Source organism: Neolamprologus multifasciatus, chromosome 11 (genome assembly GCF_963576455.1).
Source record: "Neolamprologus multifasciatus chromosome 11, fNeoMul1.2, whole genome shotgun sequence".
In the NCBI taxonomy this organism is placed as follows: domain Eukaryota; kingdom Metazoa; phylum Chordata; class Actinopteri; order Cichliformes; family Cichlidae; genus Neolamprologus; species Neolamprologus multifasciatus.
This window is the reverse complement of record NC_140449.1, coordinates 10,686,231-10,713,351: the sequence shown is the minus strand read 5'-3', so window position 1 is coordinate 10,713,351 and position 27,121 is coordinate 10,686,231. Positions and strand designations below refer to the sequence as shown.

At 39.7% G+C, this 27,121-nt stretch overlaps 2 protein-coding genes across 3 annotated transcripts in view; one reads left to right on the top strand and one right to left on the bottom strand.

Moving 5' to 3' along the window:
* The window catches only part of triob (trio Rho guanine nucleotide exchange factor b), a 120,605-nt gene extending 108,137 nt beyond the window's left edge, over positions 1 to 12,468 (bottom strand). The window contains exon 1 of the mRNA XM_085176286.1: positions 12,097 to 12,468. Within this exon, the coding sequence (XP_085032412.1) occupies positions 12,097 to 12,166 (70 nt within the window). The 5' untranslated portion in view covers positions 12,167 to 12,468. The remainder of the gene's footprint in view (positions 1 to 12,096) is intronic.
* Positions 12,469 to 19,158: 6,690 nt separating this feature from the next.
* Positions 19,159 to 27,121, top strand: part of dnah5 (dynein, axonemal, heavy chain 5) — a 115,328-nt gene continuing 107,365 nt past the window's right edge. For both annotated transcript variants that reach the window (XM_085176265.1, XM_085176264.1), the window contains exon 1: positions 19,159 to 19,420. In XM_085176265.1, coding sequence (XP_085032391.1) covers positions 19,331 to 19,420 — 90 coding nt within the window. In that variant the 5' untranslated portion in view covers positions 19,159 to 19,330. The remainder of the gene's footprint in view (positions 19,421 to 27,121) is intronic.

The window sequence follows — 27,121 nt, the reverse complement described above, 5'->3', positions numbered from 1 at the left end:
CTCACACATGTATGCAAACACACTCTGCAAGCTGTGCTTTGATTTTACCAAAGCTGAGCCCATGATGCACTTTAGTCCGATTTGTTGTTTTCATGCTGACTAAAGAGCGTCCTTGACTTGCCTGCTAAAGAAAGTAAAACATGCAGAGAAGAGCGGTAAAGAGTACGGGTATATTATCAGAATCAGCTTAAACATAAATAGGAAAAGTGTTAAATTAAATATTCCAAAGTTAACAACACTATGTACAATATAAGCAAGATATTACAAGTGAAAAATAGTCCAGATGTCATAAGGAAGAGATGTAAAGTTTAATTGCAGTAGGTAGGAATGCTTTCCTGTGCTGTTCTGCGGTACATCGTGGTAGAATGAGTCTTTTGCTGACCGTGCTACTGTGGCTTTCCAACAGAAGATGGAGAGGGTGTAAACTAAGAAGCTTGGAAAGAAAAGCGTCTGGACTTCTTTAAGTTGCTTGAAGACGTTTCACCTCTCATCCGAGAAGCTTCTTCAGTTCTAGGGTCAAATGGTGACACCAACTGTCTGCCATCTATAATCCAGTTTTGAGATCCCTTCCCAGACGCCTTAACACCCACTCACATCCTGGGCCATCTGACAGGAAATCACATGATAGGGTGGGGGCAAGGTTTCACAATGAGCTCACCCGAAACCTTGGCTGATTGTGACCTACACCCGTTTTCACACCTTGGCTCATGTGATTAGGTAGAGGATCATTAGGGGGCCCATTGTCCCTCTCGGGGGGACACTCCCACAGGGCTTAAATCTGGGACTCTCCATCATTGGACACTAGAACTGAAGAAGCTTCTCAGATGAGAGGTGAAACGTCTTCAAGCAACTTAAAGACGTCCAGACGCTTTTCTTTCGAAGCTCCTTAGACTACGATGACCTGGATGACTGAGAACCTTCACAGAGAGGATGCAATAGATCGTCAAATACTGTCTGTAACTTGGACAGCATCCTCCTTTCTGAAACCACTGTCAGAGTCGAGCTCCACACCCACAGCATCACTGACCTTGTAGGTCAGTTTATTGAGTCTATTGCTATCCGTTGCACCACAGCGCAGACAATGGCACTGGCCACCACAGACTCATAAAACTTCCTGAGCATCATCCGGCATATATCAAAGGACCTCAGTAGTCTCTGAGCATACAGATGGCTTTGGCCCTTCTTCTAGAGGGTTTCTGTGTTTTTAATGAAGTCCGAGGATTTTTTTGTCAATGTGATCACCACGGTAACAGTATATGAAGTTTCATGAATGCAGCTTTTGCATGTGTGCTTCTGTGCGTGTGACAGAATATCAATTATTTAAAGTTACTGCCATCAGCCTCATATAAAATTCAACAGAAAGACTTAAATTAGGAGCTGTAATTTTTTTTAAGCAAGAAACTAGAGTGCACAGTGTAAGAATGAGGCCTCCTTTTCTTTCGAACTCTACGCAGGAAAAACAACTGGTACTCTCGCTAACTGGTTTTATGAATGGAAAAAAATAGCACACTGCCTGACACTTGACATGCTACTTTTCTCTCAAAAAGTATTTAAAAAAATCACCCCAGAACTCAAGCAGAGCATTGGCCTCATGAGTCATTGCTCGTGTTTTTTTTTTTTTTTCAAAGTGCTTTTGGTGAAAGTAAAACTGAGACACAAAGCATTGCATGATGCTCCTGACTTAAAAGACTCCACATTCAGATACAACCTTTACCTGAAAGAGAGACGAGATAAGGGAGGGTATAAGCAGAAAGCTTGAGAAAGGAAGAATCATATTTTCGTTTATGAACATATGGAACTTCATATGACGATGTAAAGCATTTTATAAACTCTGCATTGGTGTCTCGGTTACTGAAGGTACAAGAAAAGAATGGAATTAGATGTGGTGGGACTTGCAAACAGAAGATCTGAATATTACAATAAAAGATCATTACTTGGATATATGACAACCCTGAGCAGAAGCGAGGTCTGAAGTAATGATGGAAGGCTGTGTGGGAGAGAAGTGGAGGAGGCGAGGAAAGGAATGAAAAAGGACAGAACGAGTGGGAGACTGCAATTGAGTGATAGGCTTCGCTCTTATCAGATGGGGGATTTGCAGAAGACACAGAGACGAACCCACATCTTATTTTTATGACCTGCAATCCTCCTTCATCCCCTCCCCCCCTGTGCTTCATAAGCCCGGGGCGACGTGGGTGGGATGTAGTGATTTATACATATGTGCATGTGTGTGTCATATGTATATGAATGTGTGTGTGTTAGAACACAAGACGAACCTACTGGAATTCCTGGTTATTTACTTGTCACTAGTAACCGATGCCATTCACACATGTGCACAAATACTCAGCTGATCTTTCTGGATAATTTTTCTGTTAACCACTTTAAATGAACGAACGTGATCTCTGTCACGGTGCAAAATAAGGCAGCGTAGTTTCACTCAAGACCTTAACTCAAATTAACTCAAGAAAATAAATGGCAAACTGAAAAGTTTGATTGGCTTCATTAAACTGAAACAACCGCGGCACGTACTAATGGCCCAGGCCATGTCGGTGTGTCTTCAAAGCGACTCCACAGATGTACGTGACATTTTACAACAATCAATAACTTGGCGTGATAGAGTGTATTACGACTCTCAAAAAGGTCGAGAGCCTTTGATGAGATCGATCAGCATGGTCTGGCTGTATAACAGGTAATTGCCTCACTGTGCACCCTTCTTGATTATCTTTGCCATAAAACTCTCTGATGAACTCTTAGAAATGGATCCCGATATCTGGCCCTTATAATACAGTGTACAGTAGGCTTTTTATATAAATTCACAGTAAGTGGAGGATTAACTCTTTTTTAGCCATATCAGCAACTTTGTGAGGGTATTTCAGGCACACAGGCACCAGCATCTGGTCTGTTTACTGCACATACTTGCCCAATTTGATCACAAGTGGGATGGAACATAAATGCCACTTCACTGCAACATATATGTTTAGGGGGGGGAAATTAGTACATCTGTTTAAATTCAATTTGCTAATATCAGGGATTAAATACTTTCCATACAGTTTGACTCCTATATAAGTCTCACCACACTGCCAATGCTTTAAATTGAAATTAGGAATTATTAATGCCTTAAACACACTTTAAAGCTACTCAGTGGGTTAGATCGGACCCTATGGTGGGCCAGTTTTTGCTTACTGGCTGTGCACAACTGATTTATGGGTCTGTTATCTCTCTCTTATATGGAGAATTAATTTTGAAATACGCTGTTGCATGCACACCTGTGAAAGATAATTGATTTTGACAGAACATTTGGACGTTCAGTAGTTGATAAACAAGCATAAATGGCTAAAAACACTGTAAGGCTCAGCATGAATGTGCAAATATTTATTACTTATGGTACAAAAACCAAAGGTATACAGTATTAAATGACCAATTTGAGAGAACTCAAGTTCATAAGCAGTCCTTTTGGTCCAGTTTGTATCACTTTGTTTTCAAGCAAGCGCTCTGAAAACAGCCTAAAACATTTCCTGGCTCCGAGATGTTAGCATTTAATATACATAATCTGCATGTTTTGTGGACAGCGTCTTAACTGTTGGCTTTAGAGCAAAGGTTCTAACATTTCTGACGAGCACACGAGTAAAAATGTACACGTCGGCCAAAGATACGGAGAATCTCTGCTGCGAATAAAAACAGCCAAGCAATGACGCAATGAAGAATAACTGGACTTTCCAATATTTCGAATGTTTGCTATCTTAAGACTGTTTGAAAATATGTCTTAAAACTATGCCAAAAAAATGAAGTTTACTGAATAGTTTTCTGATGCATGAAGTCTAAATAACACACAGTTTTACTCCAAATCTTCGTCCCACAAGGAGGTCGGCTAGGAGGAAAACACCCTGATGAGTGCAGCCACGCAAACCTTGGGCTGCGACCCAGCCAGTCATTCAACCAGCAAAATCTCCCCCCTTTTTGCTGACAGCTTCTCCATCTTTAGCCTGGGGCACTATGTGGATTATGATTGATCGACAGTTGCTTGTAAAGCCAGTGGAGTTAAAACTTTGATCTGCAAACATGCTACAAGTCAATCTTGAACTTTACCCTGGTTTTCTCTGCTGCGTCACACTTATTTAACAAATAGTTTATTGGTTGTTGTCATTTTGGCTTCTTTTACTGATTTTTAACTATTACCAAGGTACTAATTCTTGACCACTGCCTTATTTGGCATTGGACGGTATAATCAGCTGATGATGGCTAATAAAGAAGAGTTAAAATAAAAGAAAAATTATTATTTAGTAGTGCTGTCAGCATTAATCTCGTAAAAATGACGTAAACGCATTAACACCACAAATCTCCGTTAGCGAGTTAATGCGGATCGCCCCTCACGTGGGGCTGCACGGCGCTAACGCATTAACGAGCTAACCGCACCAACGCGTTAACGAGCTAAACACGCTAACGCATTAACTAGCTAACCGCGTTAACGCGTTGACGCTGTGCAGCCCCACGCACGGGGCGCTCTGCGTTAACTTGCTAACTCGATTTGTGGCATTAATGCGGTTATGGCGTTAACGTCATTTTAACAAGATTAACGCTGAGCGCACTATAATTTAGGGTTTTTAAAAATGTATTTGTATACAGTGACACAGAATGAGGATGCTTTATTTTTGTCACATTTGCAAGGCAGACAAAAGTGTTACCAATGTTTACCACTAGCCAATTACTCTAAACCCCTCATTTTAAAGTAACGTTTCACATATAAAAATGTTGGTTCATGTTGTTACTCTGTGCAACACTGAAATACACTCATATATCCCAGCGTTAAGGAAGGCAAAGCTACTTATCAGCCTGTTTCTTGTGATTGCAAACACAAATGCTGCCATGAAAGAGATTGTTATTTTGTCCTTGTGTAACTAGCATTTTACAAAAAGCATAGGGATATCTATGTTTTTCAAACTAGTCCTGTTTTTCTGTGGAAGTTTACCTAGCAGACTCTTTAAGCAGTGCCGGCTGATTTAGCAGCACAGGCACTGCCAATCTAAGCTTACAGTCTTTAACTCTGACCAACTGCCAATTAAGCTGCTCCGAGAAGCGACCGTAAGGTCTCAGCCTCAAGACCAGAGTAGCCTACATTTTGCAGGGTGTACTCCACCCAAGCCTCAGATCTATAATTTGATGACTGAGAGGTTTTTTTGTCCCTCTAAGTATGTCATGTCCTCTCTTTCTGGATCTCACTCCAATTCCCCTCAATCCCACATTTACATTCACTTTCTTCAATCTGTTTCTCTTTGCCTTCACTCTGCCGTTTCTCTCAGTACACACTGCATGTTTTAAGATGCATACTGCACTGTCTGTTGAAGTTCTCTTCCTCATCTACATGATTATATAAGATTTACGCTTGAGTCTGCAAGGCAACGCTAGGTCGTTATGCTTCCATCGATTGCGAGTGTGCTCAACGAAAATAAAGAATCACTGCTCAGTGATCTGGCTGCTATTGCAGCCTGCACTGGCAGAGGTCACTGGGTTCACTTTGGACACAGAGAGAAATGTCTCACTTTAATGTCAGACTGACTCTGGTAATAATGATTGAAGCATTTTGATTCTAGTCTTACTGCAAGAATTACTGAGGGACAAGCCATTAAAAGCAACATGGACGGAACCCCATTAAGCATCACTGTTGTTTAGTCAGTCACTGGTACGATTCTGTAAACTTGTCTATGCAGTACAAGGTTGTCATAATAATCCCTAATAGTCCAAGATCTGATATCCCAATGTTGGTGTTGTTCCTACATCATGATAATAATCGTGGTCTAGAATCAGCATTGCAACTGGCCAGTGAAGTTGCCACACCATTATGTTAGCATTAGCCAAAGGGTTAGCTAGCAAACCAAAATGAGTTACCTAAATTTGGCTGACAGCAAACCTAACTTGATAATATATGTATGTCTTGTATATAGTATTAACAAAGACAACATTTATTATGCTTACTATATGTTTTTAACAGTACAAGCACAACAACTGCAAATAGTTGTTCATGCCATAAAAAGTAGATCTTTGCAAAGAACCTAAACCCTAGGGCTGGGCCATATCACTGTAATACTGGTATAATGTTAGGCAATGATAAGAAAATGAAATATCGCGATAGAATATGGGTAAAACGTGCATGCGCAGTGCCTTTGTTTTCATACGCACATGACGGAAAAGGCATGGCGGCTATGGAGAATGAGTAGGGCAAAAGCGGATCATTGAATGAAACAGATGAACTAGAATTGGTTTGTAAAAATGGTGCAACTTCATTTTAAACTCAAGGCTATCAGTCGTGCAGTAGAACATGGGAATAGAGCAGCTGTGACAGAATTCAGAATTAATGAATCAATGGTATGGAAGTGGAGGAAGCAAGAAGAATGAGTTGAGTATGGTTTGACTAATCTGACTGTTTTGTTTCACCTAATGTGCCAGAAAAATACGTATTTGACTTATTTATTTGGCACACTGCAGTTTTATGTTGCAAAGCACCTCTTTTTAACTTTTGTGGATATTATACATGGTTATGCTGAGGATATTTCAGCCCATTTTCACTGGAAATGCCTTTTGGTTAAACTGTCAGCAAGGAATTTGCATTTGCACTGTAAAATTTTTATATAGCTTAAACGCACATAAAAAACAGCTGCTTGTTTAAGTGAAAATAGTGTGATGGGGGTTTTTGCGCTAATAAAGTTGTTGAGTTGTAAAGTATTTTGTTTCACGTCAATTATATCATCAGTTATATCGTTATCGCAAATTTTCAAATATATATTGTGATAAATATTTTTGGCCATATTGCCCAGCCGTACTAAACCCTATAGTTTATTGATATTATGACTAAAGATGCCAGTCCTATGACCAATGTAGTTGACTGTAGACTGGGAATATGGCTCTAATGCAAGATGTTTTGACAGTTATTGGACCTTCTTCCAACATACATCTGGTTGCTTTTACGCCAATTGAGTTTCACAGTTCAGCTCTGCACAATAATAGTATTGCACAGGGCCAGTAACTTCATTTAGCATCACTCAAAAGACTATATGAATTAATACCTTTTATAATATACCATCATCCCAGTTTTATTTTTTTGTCTTGCCAGTAAGGCTCGCCCCAAAGTGCCTTAATGTATTTGAAAGCGGTTAATCAGAAGATATGATGGGTTGCAACATAATCTGATTTGTTGGCTCATATTGCTAGTGATGCAAGTGTCACATCACTGGCCATATGGAATACAGAAGACTCTATTCAGCATTTTGCCAAATTAGAAATTGGCAGCACATCTCAATGACAGACATGCCGTATGTATGACATTACATGGAATAGAGTCATTTAAGCATGAAATAACACTTATTGGTCAATATTTGTAGAAGTCAAACTGGATAATGATTTGCATTTTGCACAACTTGTAATGTAGAACATGCAATACTCACTGCAAACTGCAAACTCAGAGCACTGCAACCCCAGTTGTATAATTGTCTGAATGAATGAATGAACAGAAGTTTAAAATCCCATCGTTACTCACGCACTCACGGGATTATAAGGGGCGCTGTCGATTTTCAGAAAAATCAAAGGATTGATTTTAAGTGTGCCATATTTTGAAAAAAAAAAACACGGTAATAACGACGGCCCGCTAGCATGCTCTAGCAAAAATAGTGCTTTGTTGTGTATCTGACAGATGAAAGGTAAACCAGTCCCACACCACTGAAGTTTCAGCATTTTTACAAACCAATTCTGGTTCATCTGTTTCATTCAACGATCCGCTTTCGCCCTTCTCATTCTCCATTGCCGCCATGCTTTTTCCACCATGTGCATATGAACAAAGGCACTGTGCATGTGCATTTTACCCATATTCTATCGCGATATTTCATTTTCTTATCGTTGCCCAACATTATACCGGTATTACCGTGAACAGTATGATATGGCCCAGCCCTAATAATGATATATTACAAAAAACTATATATTTAGCTAGGCGTAGGTAACTTATTATAGATCAGTGCACAGTTACACATATATTATTGCAATGAGGGACTGTGTATTACATAGCTCTATTTATTTACAGATAGTGTATATATACAGTGTTGGGAAGGTTACTTTTAAAATGTATTCCATTACAGAATACAGAATACATGCCCCAAAATGTATTCCGTAACATATTACGTTACGTTACTCAATGAGAGTAACGTATTCTGAATACTTTGGATTACTTAATATATTATCATGCTGTTTACAACTACATGAATGTACTATTGCTGTGATTTATTACTGTTACTGAAGGTCCGCGGCTCCGGACCGTAGTAAAGGGACCTCTGGCTAATACGGTGGGTTCTGTGTTGGGCTCGTAGCTGAAAACTAGCTTTACTTTGTTGTCTGGGTCAACTTTGTTTGCGAGAGACAGAGAGAGGCATTGAAAGGCTGCTCCAACAGAACTTATTGTTTTTGGAGGAAAACACGAACACGGTGTACAGTCGAGTCTTAATAGCTTACTTACAACTGGGCTCGTCAGGCTCTCTTCTTGGCTGCAGTGGTTATTATTATATTTACATGCTTCCAGCACCCGTTTTTGCTCGATGACAGCTCGTACTTTTCCTTTTTCTCCCTCCCTCGCTCACAGACACATAACGGGTATGGCAGTCCATTCTCCCCGCAGCACGGACTACACTGCCTATGATGCTACATTCTTTAGAGCTATGCCTGTAGCATTCTGCCTATTAGCTTAGCACAACAACAACAAAAAGGCCTCTCTCACCCAGGAAACACACACACACACAGAGAACATCACCCTGTAACCATGGCAAGAACAGAACGTAGCTGTCAAACAAAACCCAAACAGTCCTGACCCGCCACAATATGAAACAGGGAAGTACCGCCGTGTAATCCATTTATTTCAACAAAGTAACTGTATTCTAAATACCACCTTTTTAAACGGTAACTGTATCGGAATACAGTTACTCATATTTTGTATTTTAAATACGTAACGGCGATACATGTATTCCGTTACTCCCCAACACTGTGTGTATATATATATATATATATATATATATATATATATATATATATATATATATATTAGACTGTATAACCAAGAACAGACATATAATGAGTTAAATGGGGAATGAATAAGCATTTGCTTCCACCCACTCATTTTCAAACAGGAAATGGTTGATATTTTATAGGATTTCAGTCTATTGAGTTTGACTGACATGGTTTTTTCACATTAATATGATGGCTTTCTTTTATTTAATGTTTCTTTATTGTTTTTTTGTTTTTTTTTTGTGTTTTTTTAATTTACATTAGTTACATGTTCAAAACTAAGATCTCATCCATTCAACTTTCATGCTCATTTAGACAGATAAAGATATGGAACAGTTCCTGACTTCTATATCTAGGGAAATCTTTAGTTATGAGCAACTTGCCTTGATCACAAATGACCTAATATTTTCACAGTTACGTTTTCGAGTAATCAGCAGTTGCACCATGATGCCTTACTTCAAATACTTGATCCAATCCAAAATTCAAACTGGAAACAAAGGAGTATTAATACATATTCTTGATCTGATAGTCAACTGACTGTGCTATTTATATAAAGGATAGGGAACAACTAAATATAACTATGAGGAGTGTTATTGTACTGCCATGCCTTATGAGGTTTTCTCTGCAGTTAGGTGAAAATCTTGACGGATGCTCGAACAGCTGAGCAGCTGAATATGTCTCATCTTTGACCAGTTGCAACATTTTCGAGATTAGTCTAAGTCATGGCACAAGAAACCTCGGAGAGTGACTCAGCGGCTGAGCTGTGATCCACAGCAACAGTGTGGGACTCAGAGATGGAGCACCATCTGCTCACTGAAAATAATCACGCGGGGATGAACACTGAGTATTTTCGAGGACCAATGAGAATATTATCCGTTCAGGTGAGGCAAATTAAACACCAGGGCTGGATGTGGATGTAAATGTGTTGTTGAAACTCAAATCACTTTCAATCCAAATAGTCCACCAGCTTTATACATAATGTACAAGCTTAAATAGTTATCCAGATCGTAAAGATGTTAGTCTTTCTCTAAGTCAGACTCTTAGTCAGTGACCAAGCTGTTCAGGTAGCCCATCGATCACTTTAGTGTTGGTTCAGTAAAAGAATCTGCTACCTTTTGTTTTCCTTCACTGACTAACTAGGGCACCACAGTGCACCCACAGACACACACTCACACACACAAATCCCCAAAATAGGTATTCAGAATCAACTAGGATGGGCAGCTGTTTGGCAATATTTCAACATGGAACAGGCTGGCGGGGTTTAGGATTCAAGCTATGCATGCAGGAACAAATTAATTAATTGACATGTTTGCATTGGGCTGAGAGTAAAATGGCATAGAAATAGAACATAAAAAGAAAGGTCAGGGAAATTGATGAATGAATCAATCAGCTTTAAGGAGCTGTACATAGAAATTAATAAGAGTGTTGAAAGGAGGAAACTGCTAAATGGTAAAAATATATCACTTTCAATGTCAGATTGATTTCAGGTTATTAATGTATTTGAGTGCACATGATTTTGTGCTTTTGGGCATATTTTTCAAAGTCTCAAAAAGCAAAGAAAAGCGTAACTTTTACCTTTGAACTGTTCGACAGTATTCACAATGCATTTTGTTGTTTTCCCAGAACCTTCTTTTTCCATACTTTCTCTTCATAATAGGCTCTCGTAAAAGTTTCTTGAGGGCATAACCTATTTCTGTCTCCATCATGAATACTGTATGAACTGCATTTGCTGCTATATAAACAACCAAGCAGCACAACTTCACTCTGAGCCAACTTTCCAGCCTGATACAACACAGCTATAGGAAAATACATTGGCAGGCGTCCAACCAACCGTAACAACGGATTTGAACACAATCCATTTTGACAACATTCCTTACTGTCTGACTGGCAGGGAAGGCAATATCCAGGAGAAGGTATGGGGTTTGTATCGGCTGTTTAAAAAGTGCGCACGTGCAAGCGCAAGGCTGCTGCATTTATCAAATAATTTTCACGTAAGTGGTGCAAGTGTGTGTGAGCGTGTGTGTTCCTACAAGTGGATGTGGTGGACAGCAGACCCCAAGGCACCAAGTGTCAGAGAGAGAAACAGCTGAGAGAGAGAGAGACAGCTGCTTGTGCTGTTGTGTATCAGAGGTGGTCCCAATACTGGACTGTCAGCCTAATGATTGTCTAATTCGATTAAAGAGGTATTGTATAAAGGCTGAATAGGATAAAAAGAAAACATTTAATCATGAATGTGTTAAGTCTGGTTAAGATACAGATTAAAACAGATCTTCCTATAGAGTGGAACACATAAGGAATTATTATCACTGGAGTAAGGACATTCCAGTTATCTGAAATGACAGATCAAAAACGGATTAAAAAATGTTTGCCACAGACACCTAAATCTTAATGCATGGCTGATATCAAGGAGCCTTAAAGCCCTCTAGGACCTATAAATAGTGTTTACATTATTTCCATGGTGAGGGATAAGGCTGGCAGGCCAATCCTTGTTTGTTGTGATGATGCCATCATATCAGGGAGGCTCTACGCTGTAGAGTGCAACCTATTGCCCATACATGCATCTATGGCCTAGCCTATCAGTGCATAAGATGATGAGAGAGGTTCGTTAAGATCCCCATCTACTGGCTTCCCGTGTTTCTCTCTATTTGAAGACATGAAAAATACATTTTTACAAAAAGATCGAGTCACATCTGGTGGGGTTCGTGATGGATAGTCAGCCCGAGGAGACCACGGTCTAGCTCTATCACATCCACACCTTGTTGTAGCCTAGGCTGCTTGGTCCAACCCAAAATGGGGTCACTGCATAATAATCAAATCCCATATTTCAGGAGGTATGATTGGTGGTTGTCATTAAAAAAGGTGCGACATGACAACTGAGTGGCTGACTACAATATGGTAAATAACTACAAAACTGTGAGCATCTCTCCAGCACGTCCGACGCGCACTCTGCATCTCGCCCATCACTGCTTTTTGTCATATTTGGCAACAATGTGGCAGACCACCAGCGAACACGCCGATAGCTCAGGGTCTCCTAGAGGGAGACTCGCCCCTTCTCTGACTTACCGGATTTGAAAAACGCCGCTATGTCTGCCGCGTCCTTCCCAGCCTCATCTAGCCCCTCTCCTGCGCTCATGGCTGCGCTCGCTTGTGCGGAAATAGCGATAGATATCCTCAAAGTGTTAGGTTGCTGCAAGAACTATTATATCAGCAAAAGCGGGTCCTGATGCCGATCATTGAAGCAGATCCGCTCATATAGTCGGTTCTCTCTTCATTAAGCGAGAGACCTTCTCCTCCATTTTGGCCGAGAAGGGAAAATCCTGGCGACCGATCGGCGGCGCTCCCGAGTTGGGGACGTGAGGCCGACAGCCGGGGAGGAGGAGGAGGAAGGGGGTGATAATGAGAGAAGGCGGAGGTAAAAGAGGAGGGGAATAGGAGGACTGAGGAACGAGGGCTATTCCGATTCGAGGGGTGGGTGGGGGTGGGATATCCTGGGATTCCGTTTCGGGGGGTTTTGGTGCAGTGTGCGCCACCCAAATTTAGTGTGCGCCACAGCACATCAGCAGTCCCAGGCGTCAGTTAATGCGGTGCTGATGCGGGTTGCGTGGGAGTCACACCATAGAAAATTATGCTTTAATTGCTTCAAGCTCAGATATTACATCAGATATGGAAAGGCACAGATGTCCATGTCGGCACAGTGAAGTTGTATTAACATATCTGACTTTCTCATATAGTCCAGGCCTTTCTAACGAAATTCTTATGAAGGAAAACACGATTCCACATGTCCACGAGGGTCACTGAGTTCTGGTGTTGCTTTTAGCTGCTGCAAGGTGTCGCGTGTCTTCTCTCAGTGATGCCAATCCACCCACGCTTTTAGTTATAACAGGGTGAAAACGGCCGTGGCAGAGAATGACATCATCATCCTCTCTTCATCTCCTCTGTGATGAAGAGGATGCTACGGCATGAGGTCATTTGCCCCACAAATCTAACCCAGTTCAACAGGACAGCTGCAGCTCAGTCCTGGAGGAACAGGATGCTGCTGCCATCTAGGGGTTGTCGTCACATATTGCCGCGGGAGGTCAGCAGCGCTGCACGGTGGAGATGTTTGCGAATAGAAATTGACTCCGCAACTTCATTACCTCCAGCAGTTGGCGCTGTTTGTAAAAGTAAGCATATTGACTAAGCCAGTGACTCTCACCCAGGAGTCCAGGACCTAAACGGCGTGCTTTTACACTTTCAGTAGAACAATTAGGTCACCTACTTGGACATATAAATAAAAAGAAAGGAAGGAAAGAAAATCTAGTTAAGTAGAAATAAAAAGGTATGGAAGGTAATAGCATTAAAAACGGCTTCCTAAACATTTAAAATTGAATAGAAGCTCAAAGTAGTGAATTAACTAGTAGTAAGTGTGTCATCAAATGACTTGAAGTCTATAACAAGAATCTTATACATCAGGCAGGTCATCTGGGGTAACTTTTATAGCCTGCAAGGTCAAGGTGGCCTATTAGCTGAAGAACCACCCATGTTAGCAAGTTATCTGTGATTGACAGAGAATGGTTGGAGGTGGGAGAGATGAAAGTTGTGAAATTAACCATAACTGATAAATGTTTAACTGAATACAACAGCTGAGAATAAACAGTATAAGGTAAACAAATTAAGAACTGGTTCAAGTAGCTGAAAGCTAAGAGGCTATATAGTTAAATTCAGTGCAGTGCAAATGTGTTGAGCCACCACTCATTTCTTTACATTTTCCTCGAAAGATAGAAAATAGGTTTAGAAATTTATTGAGTCATGTGCAACTATACATGGCAATACTTTAAACGATACAGCGTTTGTATAATTCTAAAGAGCTTGAAATTCAATCAATATTTGATGTGACCACCTTTATGAAGCTACTGCCAGCCAAACACTTTTCATATGCTATTCCATGGTAGATCAAACATTTACAGGTACCTTTCTGCATTTATAATTCTATTAATTTGGATGGAAGATCTTCAACATCAATGTAAATGCCGCCATCCTTCCACTGAATAAATTAAAAGAACAGATGAGGTGATGGTTCTTGACTTGTACTCACTGTTGAGTCAGTGGGTAAGGGAACGGTCCCAGTTACAGTTGCTGGTTATCTATCTATCTATCTATCTATCTATCTATCTATCTATCTATCTATCTATCTATCTATCTATCTATCTATCTATCTATCTATCTATCTATCTATCTATCTATCAAAACTCAAGGAATGTAAATATTTAGATGCTTACAACTGTGTACTGTGCGGTCATGTCTAGGACATTGACCTATACCAAGACTATAACTGATATTATTGATTTCTTCTCTCTGCTTACACTGAAGACCAGTGTCAATCTGTGGGAGAGTGAATCCCTGCGGTATGTTACTTGGCACACACACACGCACACGTACACACCGAAAAAGGCAGAACAACAAGCACATCCTTCCACCTTTTGTGCACAACTGGAGAGCATTACAATAAAACAGTTGATCTAGAAGTGTAAGTCCTACTCTGGAGGCCAGAAATGGAGCAAAGATTACACGAATTTCTATGCTAGATTTGCTGGTCTTGTTACTCATCCAGATCACTTACATCTTGGTGCAAGTTCCTGTATGTTGTCTGTCAAGGTCCTCAGTCATCCAGGTCAAAGAGCTTGGAAAGAAAGAGACTGGACTTCTTTAAGTTTCGTGAAGACATTGCACGTCTCATCCAAGAGGCTTCTTCAGTTCTGAAACCAAAGCGTCCCAGGTTCAGGTTCTCGATGGGGATATGGAGTACAACACACAGTACCACAGTCCTGGATGAGACAACGAACATTCACAAGTACGTCAGGAAGATGGCCACGACCAGCTGCGTGCTTAGTGAATATCTCAGGCAGCAGAAACTCAAGAAAGAAGACCAAGATTAGGAGCCATCATGGAAGGTCAGGCCCCTCCATGATATGTACCACCGGCAGATAGAGGAAGTGGCTGATATCTAGAAATCCTACCGGTAGCTGGACAAAGCTGGACTGAAGAGAAACACCCACTTCGTCTTTCGTTATACTTTGCTTTCAAGAAGCCAGTCATTTAATGTAATTTTTAAAATGATTTTGAGAAATAGTTTTCCGGGCATTAGGAATGGTTTTCAAAGTTTTCTTTGGACAATGACTTCCTTTTTAAATCCATTCTTTGTGCTTGATGTTGTTTTTTCTTTATTGTTTTGTTTGTTTGTTGAACTACTTAACACTGACCTATTAATTACTCAAGCATAACAAGGCAGCTAACTCAAGGGATGATCCAATCTTGTGTCCAGCAAAGTTGATCCATCTACTGTTCACAGAAGCCTCATCAGAAATGTTTTCAGTGGAAGGATGGCTGTCAAAGAAACCATGCTTAAGGAAGGCAAATGGAAAGAAAAGGCTCAGGTATGACAAGATACACAATAACCTGTTTCATGGAGTAATCACTCCCAATTGATGATTGGTTTTAACATGTCTGGCATTATAGGGAGATTAAGGTTCTTAAAACACTGGAGATGTGAACAGTGTCAGTTACATTAAAGTTGTAGTGCATAAGACCAAGTATATTTTTATGATCATCCATGCATCACCGCTACAGTATCTTTCAGTTTTGATAATAAAGACTACAAAATAAGAGTCATAAGCACAGTACAGGAAAGAAACTGCTGAGCTTTGTTTTTGATCAAGTGGAAAGAAAACCTTGTCTTTCTGCAGCTGTTCATCCCTCCCTTTTTTCCCACAAATTTCCCACACGTGGGACTAATAAAGGTTATCTTATCTTATCTTATCTTATCTTATCTTATCTTATCTTATCTTATCTTATCTTATCTTGCACTGCATTTACCTTGCAGGTTAACATGCTGTCAGAAATTTCATGCTGCATCATAGATGGCTTTAGAGATCATGACATTTTCATCTGGAAGTAAAAGATGTATGATTAGAATCATCACACCTCTGCTGAAAATGATTAAGAATGGTTCTATTATTAATGATTACTTCACAGCACTTTGACACATAGGTCTTAAATCAGTGCATCATTTATTATTTAAATATGCAGACGTGTATACATTTTATACTAGCGAAGACCTGACTAGGGTACTGAGCAAATACACCAAATCATTCTGCGATGGGAACCACAAGATGCTTTACAGCAGATTATAATCATTTATATATTTCTACTTGTAGTCTTTGATGGTTTAACATGTTAGACATTGCAGAAAAGCTATCAGGACAAGAAACTACAAAAGGAAGACAGCCTGGGGCTCAACATCCCTTGAAGTAATGGAGAGAGCAGTCATTGATTTAATGGGTGGGAAATCCATAAGATCAGTTACAAAAGTGAGGAAAGTTGACAAATCAACACTTTGGAGGGACAGTAAAAAGAGGCAGGCACTCAAATATACACGCACGCATGCACGCACACAAACACACACACACACACACACACTGGTTCTTAGCAGTAAATCATGAAAAAGTACAGATGACACTGCAAAGGGGGCATGATATTAAAGTGTGTCTATTTCAACCTCAAAAGTACGTCTCACTAAACAAAAGAGAAATGAAAAGGATTCAGAGCATCAGATTTTACTGGAGCCTGTTTAGTGTGAAACACATGTCTGATCATAAATTGTTAGCCCTGCCCCCCATGAAAATTTCCTTTTTTAAAAAAAAAGTATTTCCCAAGTGCTTTTAAACAGAGAACGGCATTTTTAACAAAACTTTTCCAAACATCCTAATTTCATTTTTTCACATTGTTTCACTTTGCACAAAGAAACTAAATTATTTCACAAAAAACAAAAACTACCCCAGTCAAAATGATTAATTCTCCTGATGCTAATAGAAAATTGTGTATTCTGGATAAAAGCCTGCAGTTTTTTGGTGTCGTTATCTCACACACGTGTCCCGAGCAATGCTGGCCCATTCTTCTTTGGCAAATCTCTAAAGCTTTTCCAGATCAGATGTTCTTCTAACATGGACATTGGTTTTCAGTTCACCCCACCCATTTTAATGGGATCAAAATCAGGGCTTAGTGTAGACTAGTCAGTAACGTTCACTTTGGTCGCTTTGGAGGTAAGTTCATCACCAGGATTGAATTATGTTTTAAATCGTTTTCATGTTGGAAGACAAAGGGAAGACCCAGACTGAGCTTTGCTGATGACTGCTTGAAGTTTTCTTTCCAGCTGTCCTTCTTTCTTCACGGTTTCTTCCACTTTGATGAGATTTCCAGTTCCTGGTGCACTGAAGCATCCCCACAATTCAATTCAGTTTTATTTATACTGGACCACATCACAACAACAGTCACCTCAGGACACTTAATATGTAAGGTAAATACTCCCACCACTGTGTTTTACAGTGGGGGTGGTGTTCTCTCCCTTCTTTCACCAAACATATGCAGCATCATAAGCCAAAGAGCTCTAGTTTGGTCTCATCTGACCAAAGGACAGAATTCAAGTATGCATACTCTTTCTCCAGTTTGTCCTTAGCACACATCAGTCTGGCTTAAAGATGTCTGCAGAAGTGGAGATTTTCTTGGTCTGCAATCTCACAGTCAATTCCTGTGCAGTGGTTTTCTTCTCTGAGACTACAATTCCTGATGTGACTAAGTCATTGACTGGTGTCTTTGCAGTTATTCTCATTAGACACATTTAGATGCCTTAGATATATTTCTCATTAGTTTTCTTCACAGAGTCTTGGAAATCTTTTGCTTCTTGCCTCTGCCAGGCTTGTTCTGTACTGTGGGGCACTCTTTAAATTTCTTGATGATACTTCCCACTCCAGTTCTTGACATTTGGAAATCCTGTGATACTTTGTACATCCAACTCCTGGTTTCTGAGCATAAGCAATTCTTTTTCTCAAGTCTGAACTGATTTCTTTTGTTTTTGGCATGATGCTTCCTCGAAAGACAGCTCAAACCCACGCTGAAGTATTTATGCTGTGAGTAAATTGGAAGATAACTTTCAGTTTTAACTTGATTTTAAAGGCTTTGAGCATCGCAAAGTTAAAGCATATCATTGCACAGCAGTGGATTGTGCTATGGCTCAGTACTTTCATTTTTCAGGAGCCCGTGAAACTGTAGAACAACTTACTCTTAAACTCCAAAAAGCCTGCTGTTGATCTCAGTAAATGAAAGAGGACTGTCTCCCCTCCTCTTCAGAGATTTGCAAATGTGGATAAAAGAGGGGCAACAAGCTGGAAGGAAGAAAAAAAAAAAACAGTCATCAAAACAGACATTTTCTTAGGAACCTACTGTATGGAAATATTTAGTAATTGTTTGTCTAAACTGACCAGATTTTCTGTTGTTGCATTTTGTAATTATTCCATATTAAATACCGATGTTAAGTGGCACAGTCGGGTAAATAGTGTTGAATGGAGGAAACTATTTAAATCTGGCATCTTAAATCGTCTGTATCGTTGTGTTGGTTTGCCATAGTCTGAAGACTACATGGTCAGACTGGGAATGATTTTCAATCATGTCATTAAAAAAATTAAAAGCACATAGGCATAATGCTTATTTGTGAAAGAGGGAGAGTTTCCAACCTCACGTTGCAGTTCACTGGATTGAACAGCAGGTGGTAATGCTACATAAAAAAAAAAAATGACCTGAGATCCAAACGCGCAGCAGCCCATGCATTGGACAACTGCTTCTCAATCACTGAAATGCATGAATCAGCCTGCTGAATTTATAAGAGGGGCACTTCAGATCAACCAGCAATAACACAGCATTATACATGAGAAGATTTTCTCTTTCATTTTAAAATCTGCTATTAAATCGTCAATGTTTTGTGCGTAAAAGTGTCCCACACTGCTGACTCAGTAACTGCAGATTTCCAAACAGTTTTATGTTAATACCAGAGGAGGCATGGACATGGGTTTCAGTGGATGAGCAGTTCCTATCAGTTTGTAGGTGGCCCTCTACTTTGGCTCATGTAGTGCATGTTTATATCTGCGTGGTTACCCCGTGACAGGAAGTCCACTAGATAATTCCATGGCCCCTTTGATCCACTGCTGGCTGTAATGTGAAACACCTGCAACAAAATAGCCAATAAGTGGCCCACATTTTTTTAAAGACCAGCCCTCTCTCCCTTTGCCCCCTTTTACAAATACCTCGTTACCTTGGAAACCAGTAACAACACGAGGGGCCTTGCTGGAAAGTGAGAGCGTCAACTAAATCACTAGAAATTGTACACCAAAACATAATGGAGTAAAACGCCTTTGCTTTGGTCCAAATGAAGCTTTTGATATAAAACTGAGTTACTGAGGAGGCCTGTCCATGAAGGAATGCTGGAGCCATGTCCTTCAGCGCCAGGATCGCTAAAGTGAGCTACAGGAACAGACCCACCCAGCCTTCCGTGGCTGTGGAGTCACTCAAGGAAATGCAGGTTTGATCCCAAATGCTCTCAAAAGTGTCTACAACACTTCTTTTTTTTGGTATTTATTTATAGTTCTGTGAGCTAAGTCTCCTAGTTGCCCTTAACGTTCTGTGTTTCTTAAAGCCACCATTGTTATTTATATGTGTGGGTTTATTTTTTGGTTTGCGTGTTGCACAATTAATTGTATTATAAACAGGTAAATTATACAAAAACATATAGTTTAATTTTTTTAAACTATAAAATATATGTCGTTGATTCTTTAGACTTTTTGTTTTGTAAATTATGTTATCAGTATCTCCGGATTCTTACTCCGGTAAGTGAGACGATTTTGCCTTCATTCAGCCTGTATCCTAGAATCAGGACACCAATGTTTCCTTTCCACTTTTGGTAACCTTTTTTGTTTTGTATTATGCATATGCAGATATGCATTTTATTTATTTTACATCTTGTGTAGTTGCTATATAGTGCAAAATATCCGATATTGTCACGAATCAAAGAGATTTTTAAATTTAATTTCAGTACCCAGCAACACTTTAACTTTGCCCTAAAGGGAAATCTGTCAGTGCAAGAGATTATCTAATGGGATTTCATTACCATATTTTCAATATATGATTATTTTTCAATTTTATTCTGTAATTAATTGAAAAGTGAGCGTTGATATAATACTGCAGTAATTGAGCACAGGAAGATGTAGCTAACCCAGCAAGATAATGAGCTGCAAGAGTGTAACACCAGAAATGCCGTTCTCTTGTGAGAGAGGGGAGAAAAAAAGACAATGATGGGATTAATTTGCGCTTCATTTTCACCTCAGGAGCTCTCTAAGCCCTTCGGAAAATTGCTCGGAGACTCACTACACTATTAGATTCTCTGGCCTAACAGCAGGCAAAGATAGCTGTGGCACAACCTACTGTAATGTGTGGTTGATTGTATTGTCAGCCCCAGCCCACCAGATGGCGGGGTGTTCATAGTGTTGCTGCTGTCTTATTGGCTTTGCTGCAGGAGGCTGGATGGTGTTGCCCAAAGACAGCTGAACAGTCAACTTGAAATGAGCAGTGAGTGTCCAGCTTCTGTCATTCATGTGGAACAGTGACTGGTCTTTGTGGGGTCTGTGACACACTACTTTTAAAAATCTCCTTTCGCTTGTGGGTGCTAAGAAAGTCAGATTAGGCCAGGATGGAAGTTATAATAGTTCATTTTATTAGTTAGTTTTATAAACTTTTAAACTTTAATCTACATAACCCCTTTCCATGTTAATTGGTCTTCTGCCTTTAGTCAAAGCACAGCCTTTCACACATTTTAGAAATGTTAAATAGCTATGCTTCTTTGCCTCCCAATAGCAGTGCAGCACTAAATATGGCACTTTAAACCAAGTACATGTTTAATTAGTATGCAATAGACATGAGCAATAGTAACTAAAGCCCCCTGCACTCTATGTCTGTGTGTCAGACCCACTGCCTTCATGCAAAATACTCCAGTTTCTTGCTTATTTTTCTACAATACTGACCGTAATGAAATGGAATTGGCTGAGGCATTCCTGCATTGTGTGAAAACACAGGCCAGATGAAGCAATGTCAGTTCATTAGAGTCAGTTTTCGGGATTGGACCCAGCGAACCAAATGCAAAGAGACGCCATGGTCCACGAAAGGAGAATAAAGTGCATTAGGCATGACATTTACGAGCCACATCTTTCTTAAAAAAATATTTGCTTAAGCTGTCTGAGCTTCTGTCAGTGTGAGCAGTCGCTGTGAAAAACTGTGAACTCTTGTCTGTCTGTGTCTTCAGATCTCACCACCTCCTCATTTATAATTTACAGTCACTCTCATGTTTCATGGCCACTCACAACCAGGCAGTTCCACACAGAAAATCAGCCATGGAATAGTGAAAAATTGATGGCCGACCCACTCTGTAACGCAAAGCTTTGCAACCATTTCTTCACTATCTGACTAACAGTCAAATCCTCATGGAGAGGGATGTGCCTCTCATCGGCAAGATGCGACTGTAAAAAGCAACGAAACTGAATATTAATTGGTGGCGACGGTGGGGTGGTGTATCCACTTGTGCACATGCATATGTGCTCTCTAGGTAAATAATTAGGATTACCCCAGGCGTAGTGCATGCTTAATCTCATTAGGTTCTAATCTATTGTTTTTCCTGATTATTCAGTGAATTGTAAAATGTCACAAAAGCTATTTAAGTTTGCAGTGACATGGAAAAAAGCAGCACAATCTCACATTTCAGAAGCAAGAACAAGAAAATGTTTAAAAAATAAATGTCATGGTCCTGGGTCATGTTGGCCCAGTATTCTTAGTTTTCATGTGTTTTGTATTTTGTTCTTTATTTATACCTTGGTTCCTAGGTTGTTTAGTTAAGATGTTCCTTTTTTGGTTGCCCCCTGTGTGCCCCTCTGTGTATCTGTGAACCCTTGTTTCCCCTCCTTGTGTTTTATTCCATGTTTTCCCCAGCCCGTTATGTCCGTGCTCTCTCTCCTCCTGTCTGAACCTCTGTGTACTTCCTGTTTTACTTTGACAGTCTCCCGTCAGTGTTGCATTTACTCCTGCCGTGTCTTGTTATGATTATCAGCGTCACCTGTGTTCCCCGTGTGCTCCCACTTCCCTCATTAACCCTCTGTGTATTTATGTCTGTGTCTCCCTCAGTTCTGTGTCGTGTTCTCCCTCATGATTGTGTGCCCCTTCGTGTGTTTCCTCGTGAGTCAGTTCCTTCGTACTTCTCAGTCTAGTTTCATATTATTTTGTATCGCCTTTATCCTCTGTCAGCAATAAAGCTGTATTTTGAGTTCAGTCCTGTTTTCCCGCGAGTTTGCATTTGGGTCCTCTCCTGTCTGCACACAGCCTGATCATGACAATAAATCTCTCTAGCGTGGGGATTCCTCCTCACCTTATAACTGTCTGATCAGTGCCGCTCCAAGCAGACTTAGACAATGGAGTTCAAGGGATCTGCTAACATAACAACTGATTGAATAGCAGATTTTTTTAAGCATCACACTGTCACATATCAGGCACAATGAGTCAACCAATAAATCTTTTAGGCAACTTAATGATAATCATGTTACGCTTACTGCTTCACACAGCGGACATGGTATTGAGTTCAATCCTATACTGTTAAAGTGCTGATCCAGGTGATGACCTTGCATCGGCTTCCTTTCCTATAAGCATCAAGTTTTACTCTTGCTTAAACTGAATTTCCATTATAATTTAATTTCTAGTGTTTTGTAGCACTTGCTTTCAAAGCAAGGTGCCGTTGCCTGTTAAGTTACACTACTGTTTATATCGAATGACTCGCCACATTTTTTCCTTTAAGAGGAGCGTAACACATTCTCTAATAGAGCCATTTGTACTACAATGATGCAACATTTATTTTTTACTCACTTTTGTTTCTGTATTTTTTTAAAAGGTTGTACCTGATACTATCTCCCTCTAATGATGTATTATGCAACCTTTTCATTCCACCCCCCACCCACCACCCTCCATCTTTCATCCTATTGTTGTTACAGACTTGTAAGGTGAGAGTTGGACCTTGATAATTACCCTGCTGACAGGAGGTCATCCAACACCGCATTATCTAGTTAGCAGTACCCTTTTAGGAGAAATAGTCTGATAATTTCAGGGCAGCAACCTTTCTCACATGACAAACAGGAAGGCTGATTGCTCACACAGTGTAGCGCAGCCACTTGTTCGCTGTCTTGTCTTCTTTGTTGGAAGCTTTAACTCTCTGATGTCATGAAAAAAGCAGACAAGTAAGAGGGTGGAATGACTTGAAAAGAAGTGTCAGCGTGAAAGGCCGACAGCGACTATGCTGCATTTCAAGCCAGACTATCAAAACAAGGTAAGGTGACCCAAGAGTTCTGAAGTTACAGATGACTTGAGCTTCTTGACTATCAACTTTGCCAAATGCAATTCATCATTAATGTGTCGGGATTTAGTAAACAGCTGATGTGTTTGGAGCGTGCATGTGGTGGAAAGCTTAAGCGACACAAACCATGCAGTTGTGAAAACAATTTTGAAGGCATTTTAGTGGGTTTCTGTTCAGGAAGGCCTGGTTTTATATGGCAGAAAGCCTAAAATAAGTTTGGCAAATGTGTCATAAAATGATAAAACAAGTGTAGAAGTAATTCTGTGTCAGAAAAAACACAACACAAACTGCTGGACACAAGATTACATTTATTTAAAATGTATGTCATGATGTTGCAATGATAAATCCCAATTTTAACACCCGTGTTAGCATCCAAAGAAGCCGTTAACACGACACTGCAGATACACACAAAAAAAAAAATGCGTTCACTAAGTGGAAATGATCAAAATCATAATGCGACATCACATATTTTTATTTGTTTATTTGTTTATTTTTAACTTTTAACATGATTGGGTGTTAGGTAGCTGATTATACAAATAAAACATATATAAGATTTAGACAAACAAAGCTGATCTGTTTTTGAAATTACTACAAAAATTGCATCCAAGCAAGCAGAAAGGTTTGCTGCGGCAAACTGGATGGAAACTGAAGACTTTTTGTGACTGTTGCTGTAAAAAAACTTTTAAACCTTTTAAAATCCACTGAATTAGTTGTCCCTGTAATCTATACTGCTACTTTTTGTCAAAATTTCATCTGGAGCTCAGAATCTTTAATTACCGCTTCATCTATGCGATTTGGTGAGAATGTCCATGAGCTTAACACAGAATTCACTGCCAAGCACTTATTTGCACTGTTACATTATAGTGAATGCTGACAGCTTTGTCCTGGTGTGCTGCTAATCCTGTGAGCCAGCGATTTCCTCAGTGTTTGACCCTTGTGCATCTGTGTTTGCATTCCTTTATGGTAGTTCATTAGCGTACACTACACATGTGCAGACAGAGCTGTGAGTTTTTCCTTTCTGAGCATCACTCCATCTATGGGGATTTCAGCCTAAAAGCGAGGGTATGAAGCCCCATCTCATAAAGCTCTCAAATTGCCTGTGCTTTTAAGTCGAGCGCCTCTTAACATTTTGACATATTGCTTGAACTAGAATGGCAGAATAAATCAGGCGTTTTACTGTTCTTAAGGGATCATGTCTACCCTGACATCACCTAGCTGTGGAAAGTCATACACTTCTGATGGCAGTGGCCATAATACATAACGAAAGTATAGCCCAAACTCTGCTAGCTGAGCGCTCACCACTGACAACTTGATAGTGCTAACCCTTCGAGGGTGAGAGTATATGTCTCCCCTGTGTACATACTGATGAGAACGTGATAGCAGGTTTTAGAGAAGATATACACGGGTTGGCTTGAAGAGACCAGGAGTTGTCATGTCGCAGGTGTATAGAAAACAGCTCTGGAGACAAATAGTTTCCAAAGTCATTCAGGTAAGAGAATAGTTTTTATTGTAGGGTCATTCGATGTTTTTGCTCTCACATAATTTTCACGAGCCATTGGCTCTAACGTTTTAGACTTTGAAATGAGCAAAACTAATGGCAAAGCTTTATCTACAGGGACTGAGTTGGCTTTGACAGCGTGTGTCTGCTGTTTTCTATTCCCTGGCTGATTTGGATTAAAATTGATGAAATTTATCAGATGCCAAACTGTCCCCGTGCACATTTGTGTTTTCTCTTTAATTCCAAAAGCCACAGTTTGTTTATTATAGGGATTCTGTGTCTCGCCATAGCTTATCTCAGGATGGGGCTTTGTTTGCTTCTGAAAGCTATTAGCATTGTATCTGTTATTATTTGGGTCTTTCAGCGCTGGCTTCTGTGTCTGTGTCATGGGAATAACTAAATCTGGATTTGTGTTTTTGTGTTTTGCCGGCTTTTGTTGACTAGGGTGTTTTTTGTGTTTGTGTATTGCATTCACTGGTGACTTAGTCTGCTTGTTTGAATAACCTGCGCCACACTGCAATGTGCCTGCATTGTTTGTGTCTACTCTGAAGACTGAGACTTGGCTGTTCATCCAATTTGAAATAAGGGCAGAGAGAAGGTGTGTGAAATGGCTGGTCGCCTGGCAACGGTTGGCTTGGTATCCTTTTTTTTTTACAGTCAGTCCATGATCTTAGTGTGTGTTTATGTGTGTGAGTGTGTGTCCAGAGAGTTTCTGTAATGGTTTAAACAGATGGGTGTTACATTTATTTTTTCATGCGAGAAAAGATCATATTGAAAATATAATTAATATATTTGAATCGAGACTGAGTGCGCTTGATTAACACTGATCAATAGCTCGTTCTTTTGTTTGTGATATATTCTTTACGACAGGATAGCCATACACTGCATTAATAATAAGTGTCCATACTGTCTTAAGCCTCCCAGTTTGCTTCCAAGGAGCCAGACATTCTTGCATTTTTCAAGGATCTAGAGTTTAGTAGTTCTCCAGGCTTTCTGAAGGTCTTTAAAGGTTTTTCTTTGGATTGAGGCTTTTTCATTTACATTCAGTGCAGTCTTTGTACCCGTCCATTTTCAAAGGAATGCTGATTGTGTTTGATTGTAAAGCCACTTCACACTGACCTATGAATAACCAAAGCATCCAAAAAGATACCTAACTCAAGGGATTTGCCACTGTTGTGTCTTCACATAACTTCACATTCACTTTGGCCACTTTGTTACTGGCAACCTGTGGCAGTGTGCCCTTAGAAAATATAAGTAAAATGAACAAGTGGAGGACAAAAAACGAGTGATAGTCTTAAAAAAACTTTGATATGTTAATAAAATCCATGTAATTGTGATGGTCACTGCAGATATTGACTATCAAACTCATTAGAATTGTCCAAACTCGTTTTTTGCCTTGTATACTATAATTCAAAAAGTGCTCATAGGTTAACCATCTGAACTGTGCAGACTTTTGTTGTGCTTTCTAAAAACACTGTTATCTTTTGAAGTGACCTTTTAAGCAAGGAAATGCACGCAATGTGCCAATGAAAGATTTGGGAAGAAAATCCTAATTGTTAACATTTCTACCAGGATTTCTGTGAAGTGAATAATTATGCAGATTTTGCAGCTGCTGTAGTTAGACAGCATTTTAGTTCTTTTAGTCTTTTTTTCTTTTTACACTACAGACTTGGGCATCATATGTCCCCTTAGCCCTAACAGACAACATAGCTTGACCACTATGATTTCTGGTATATATAGAGTTGTCCTTTGTTTATGTCCAAGTATTTATGTCCTCCGTTACACACAAATTTTTTCCACAATCTATTTCTTTTCTCTAAAACTTTTTTTCACCTCATCCCATTTTTTCTTCTCTTTCCTGTACTCCTCTATCATAGAATTTATATTCTTCCCTTTCACCTTTTTGGTATTCAATCATTTTAATCCCTTCTTTAGCTCTACCTTTGACAGCCACATTCTTCATCCCTGTTTTCAATGCTGTTGCTTGATATCAATCCAGTCTTTTGGATTTGATTTTTTTCCACATTGTTTTAATTTAAGTCTCAGTTCTCAACCTCTAAAGTCTCATCGGGGTTGCCAATTGGTTTCTTTACACCATTGCACACTACAGACATTTACAGTATTCTTGAAACTGTTATTGAGAATAAGGCAGCATATAGTTGTAAAATCACTGTTTGCTAGAAGGCAACCACATGAATGTGCACACGAGGAAAAGAGAGGTGAGACAAAGAAAATACATCACTTATTATGCGATACTCAGTGTTAAAGTTTAATCCAACTGTTTCACATTTTCTAAACAGACTGCTGTATAAAAGCAGAAGCTCTCAAGAGTAATTTTGGTA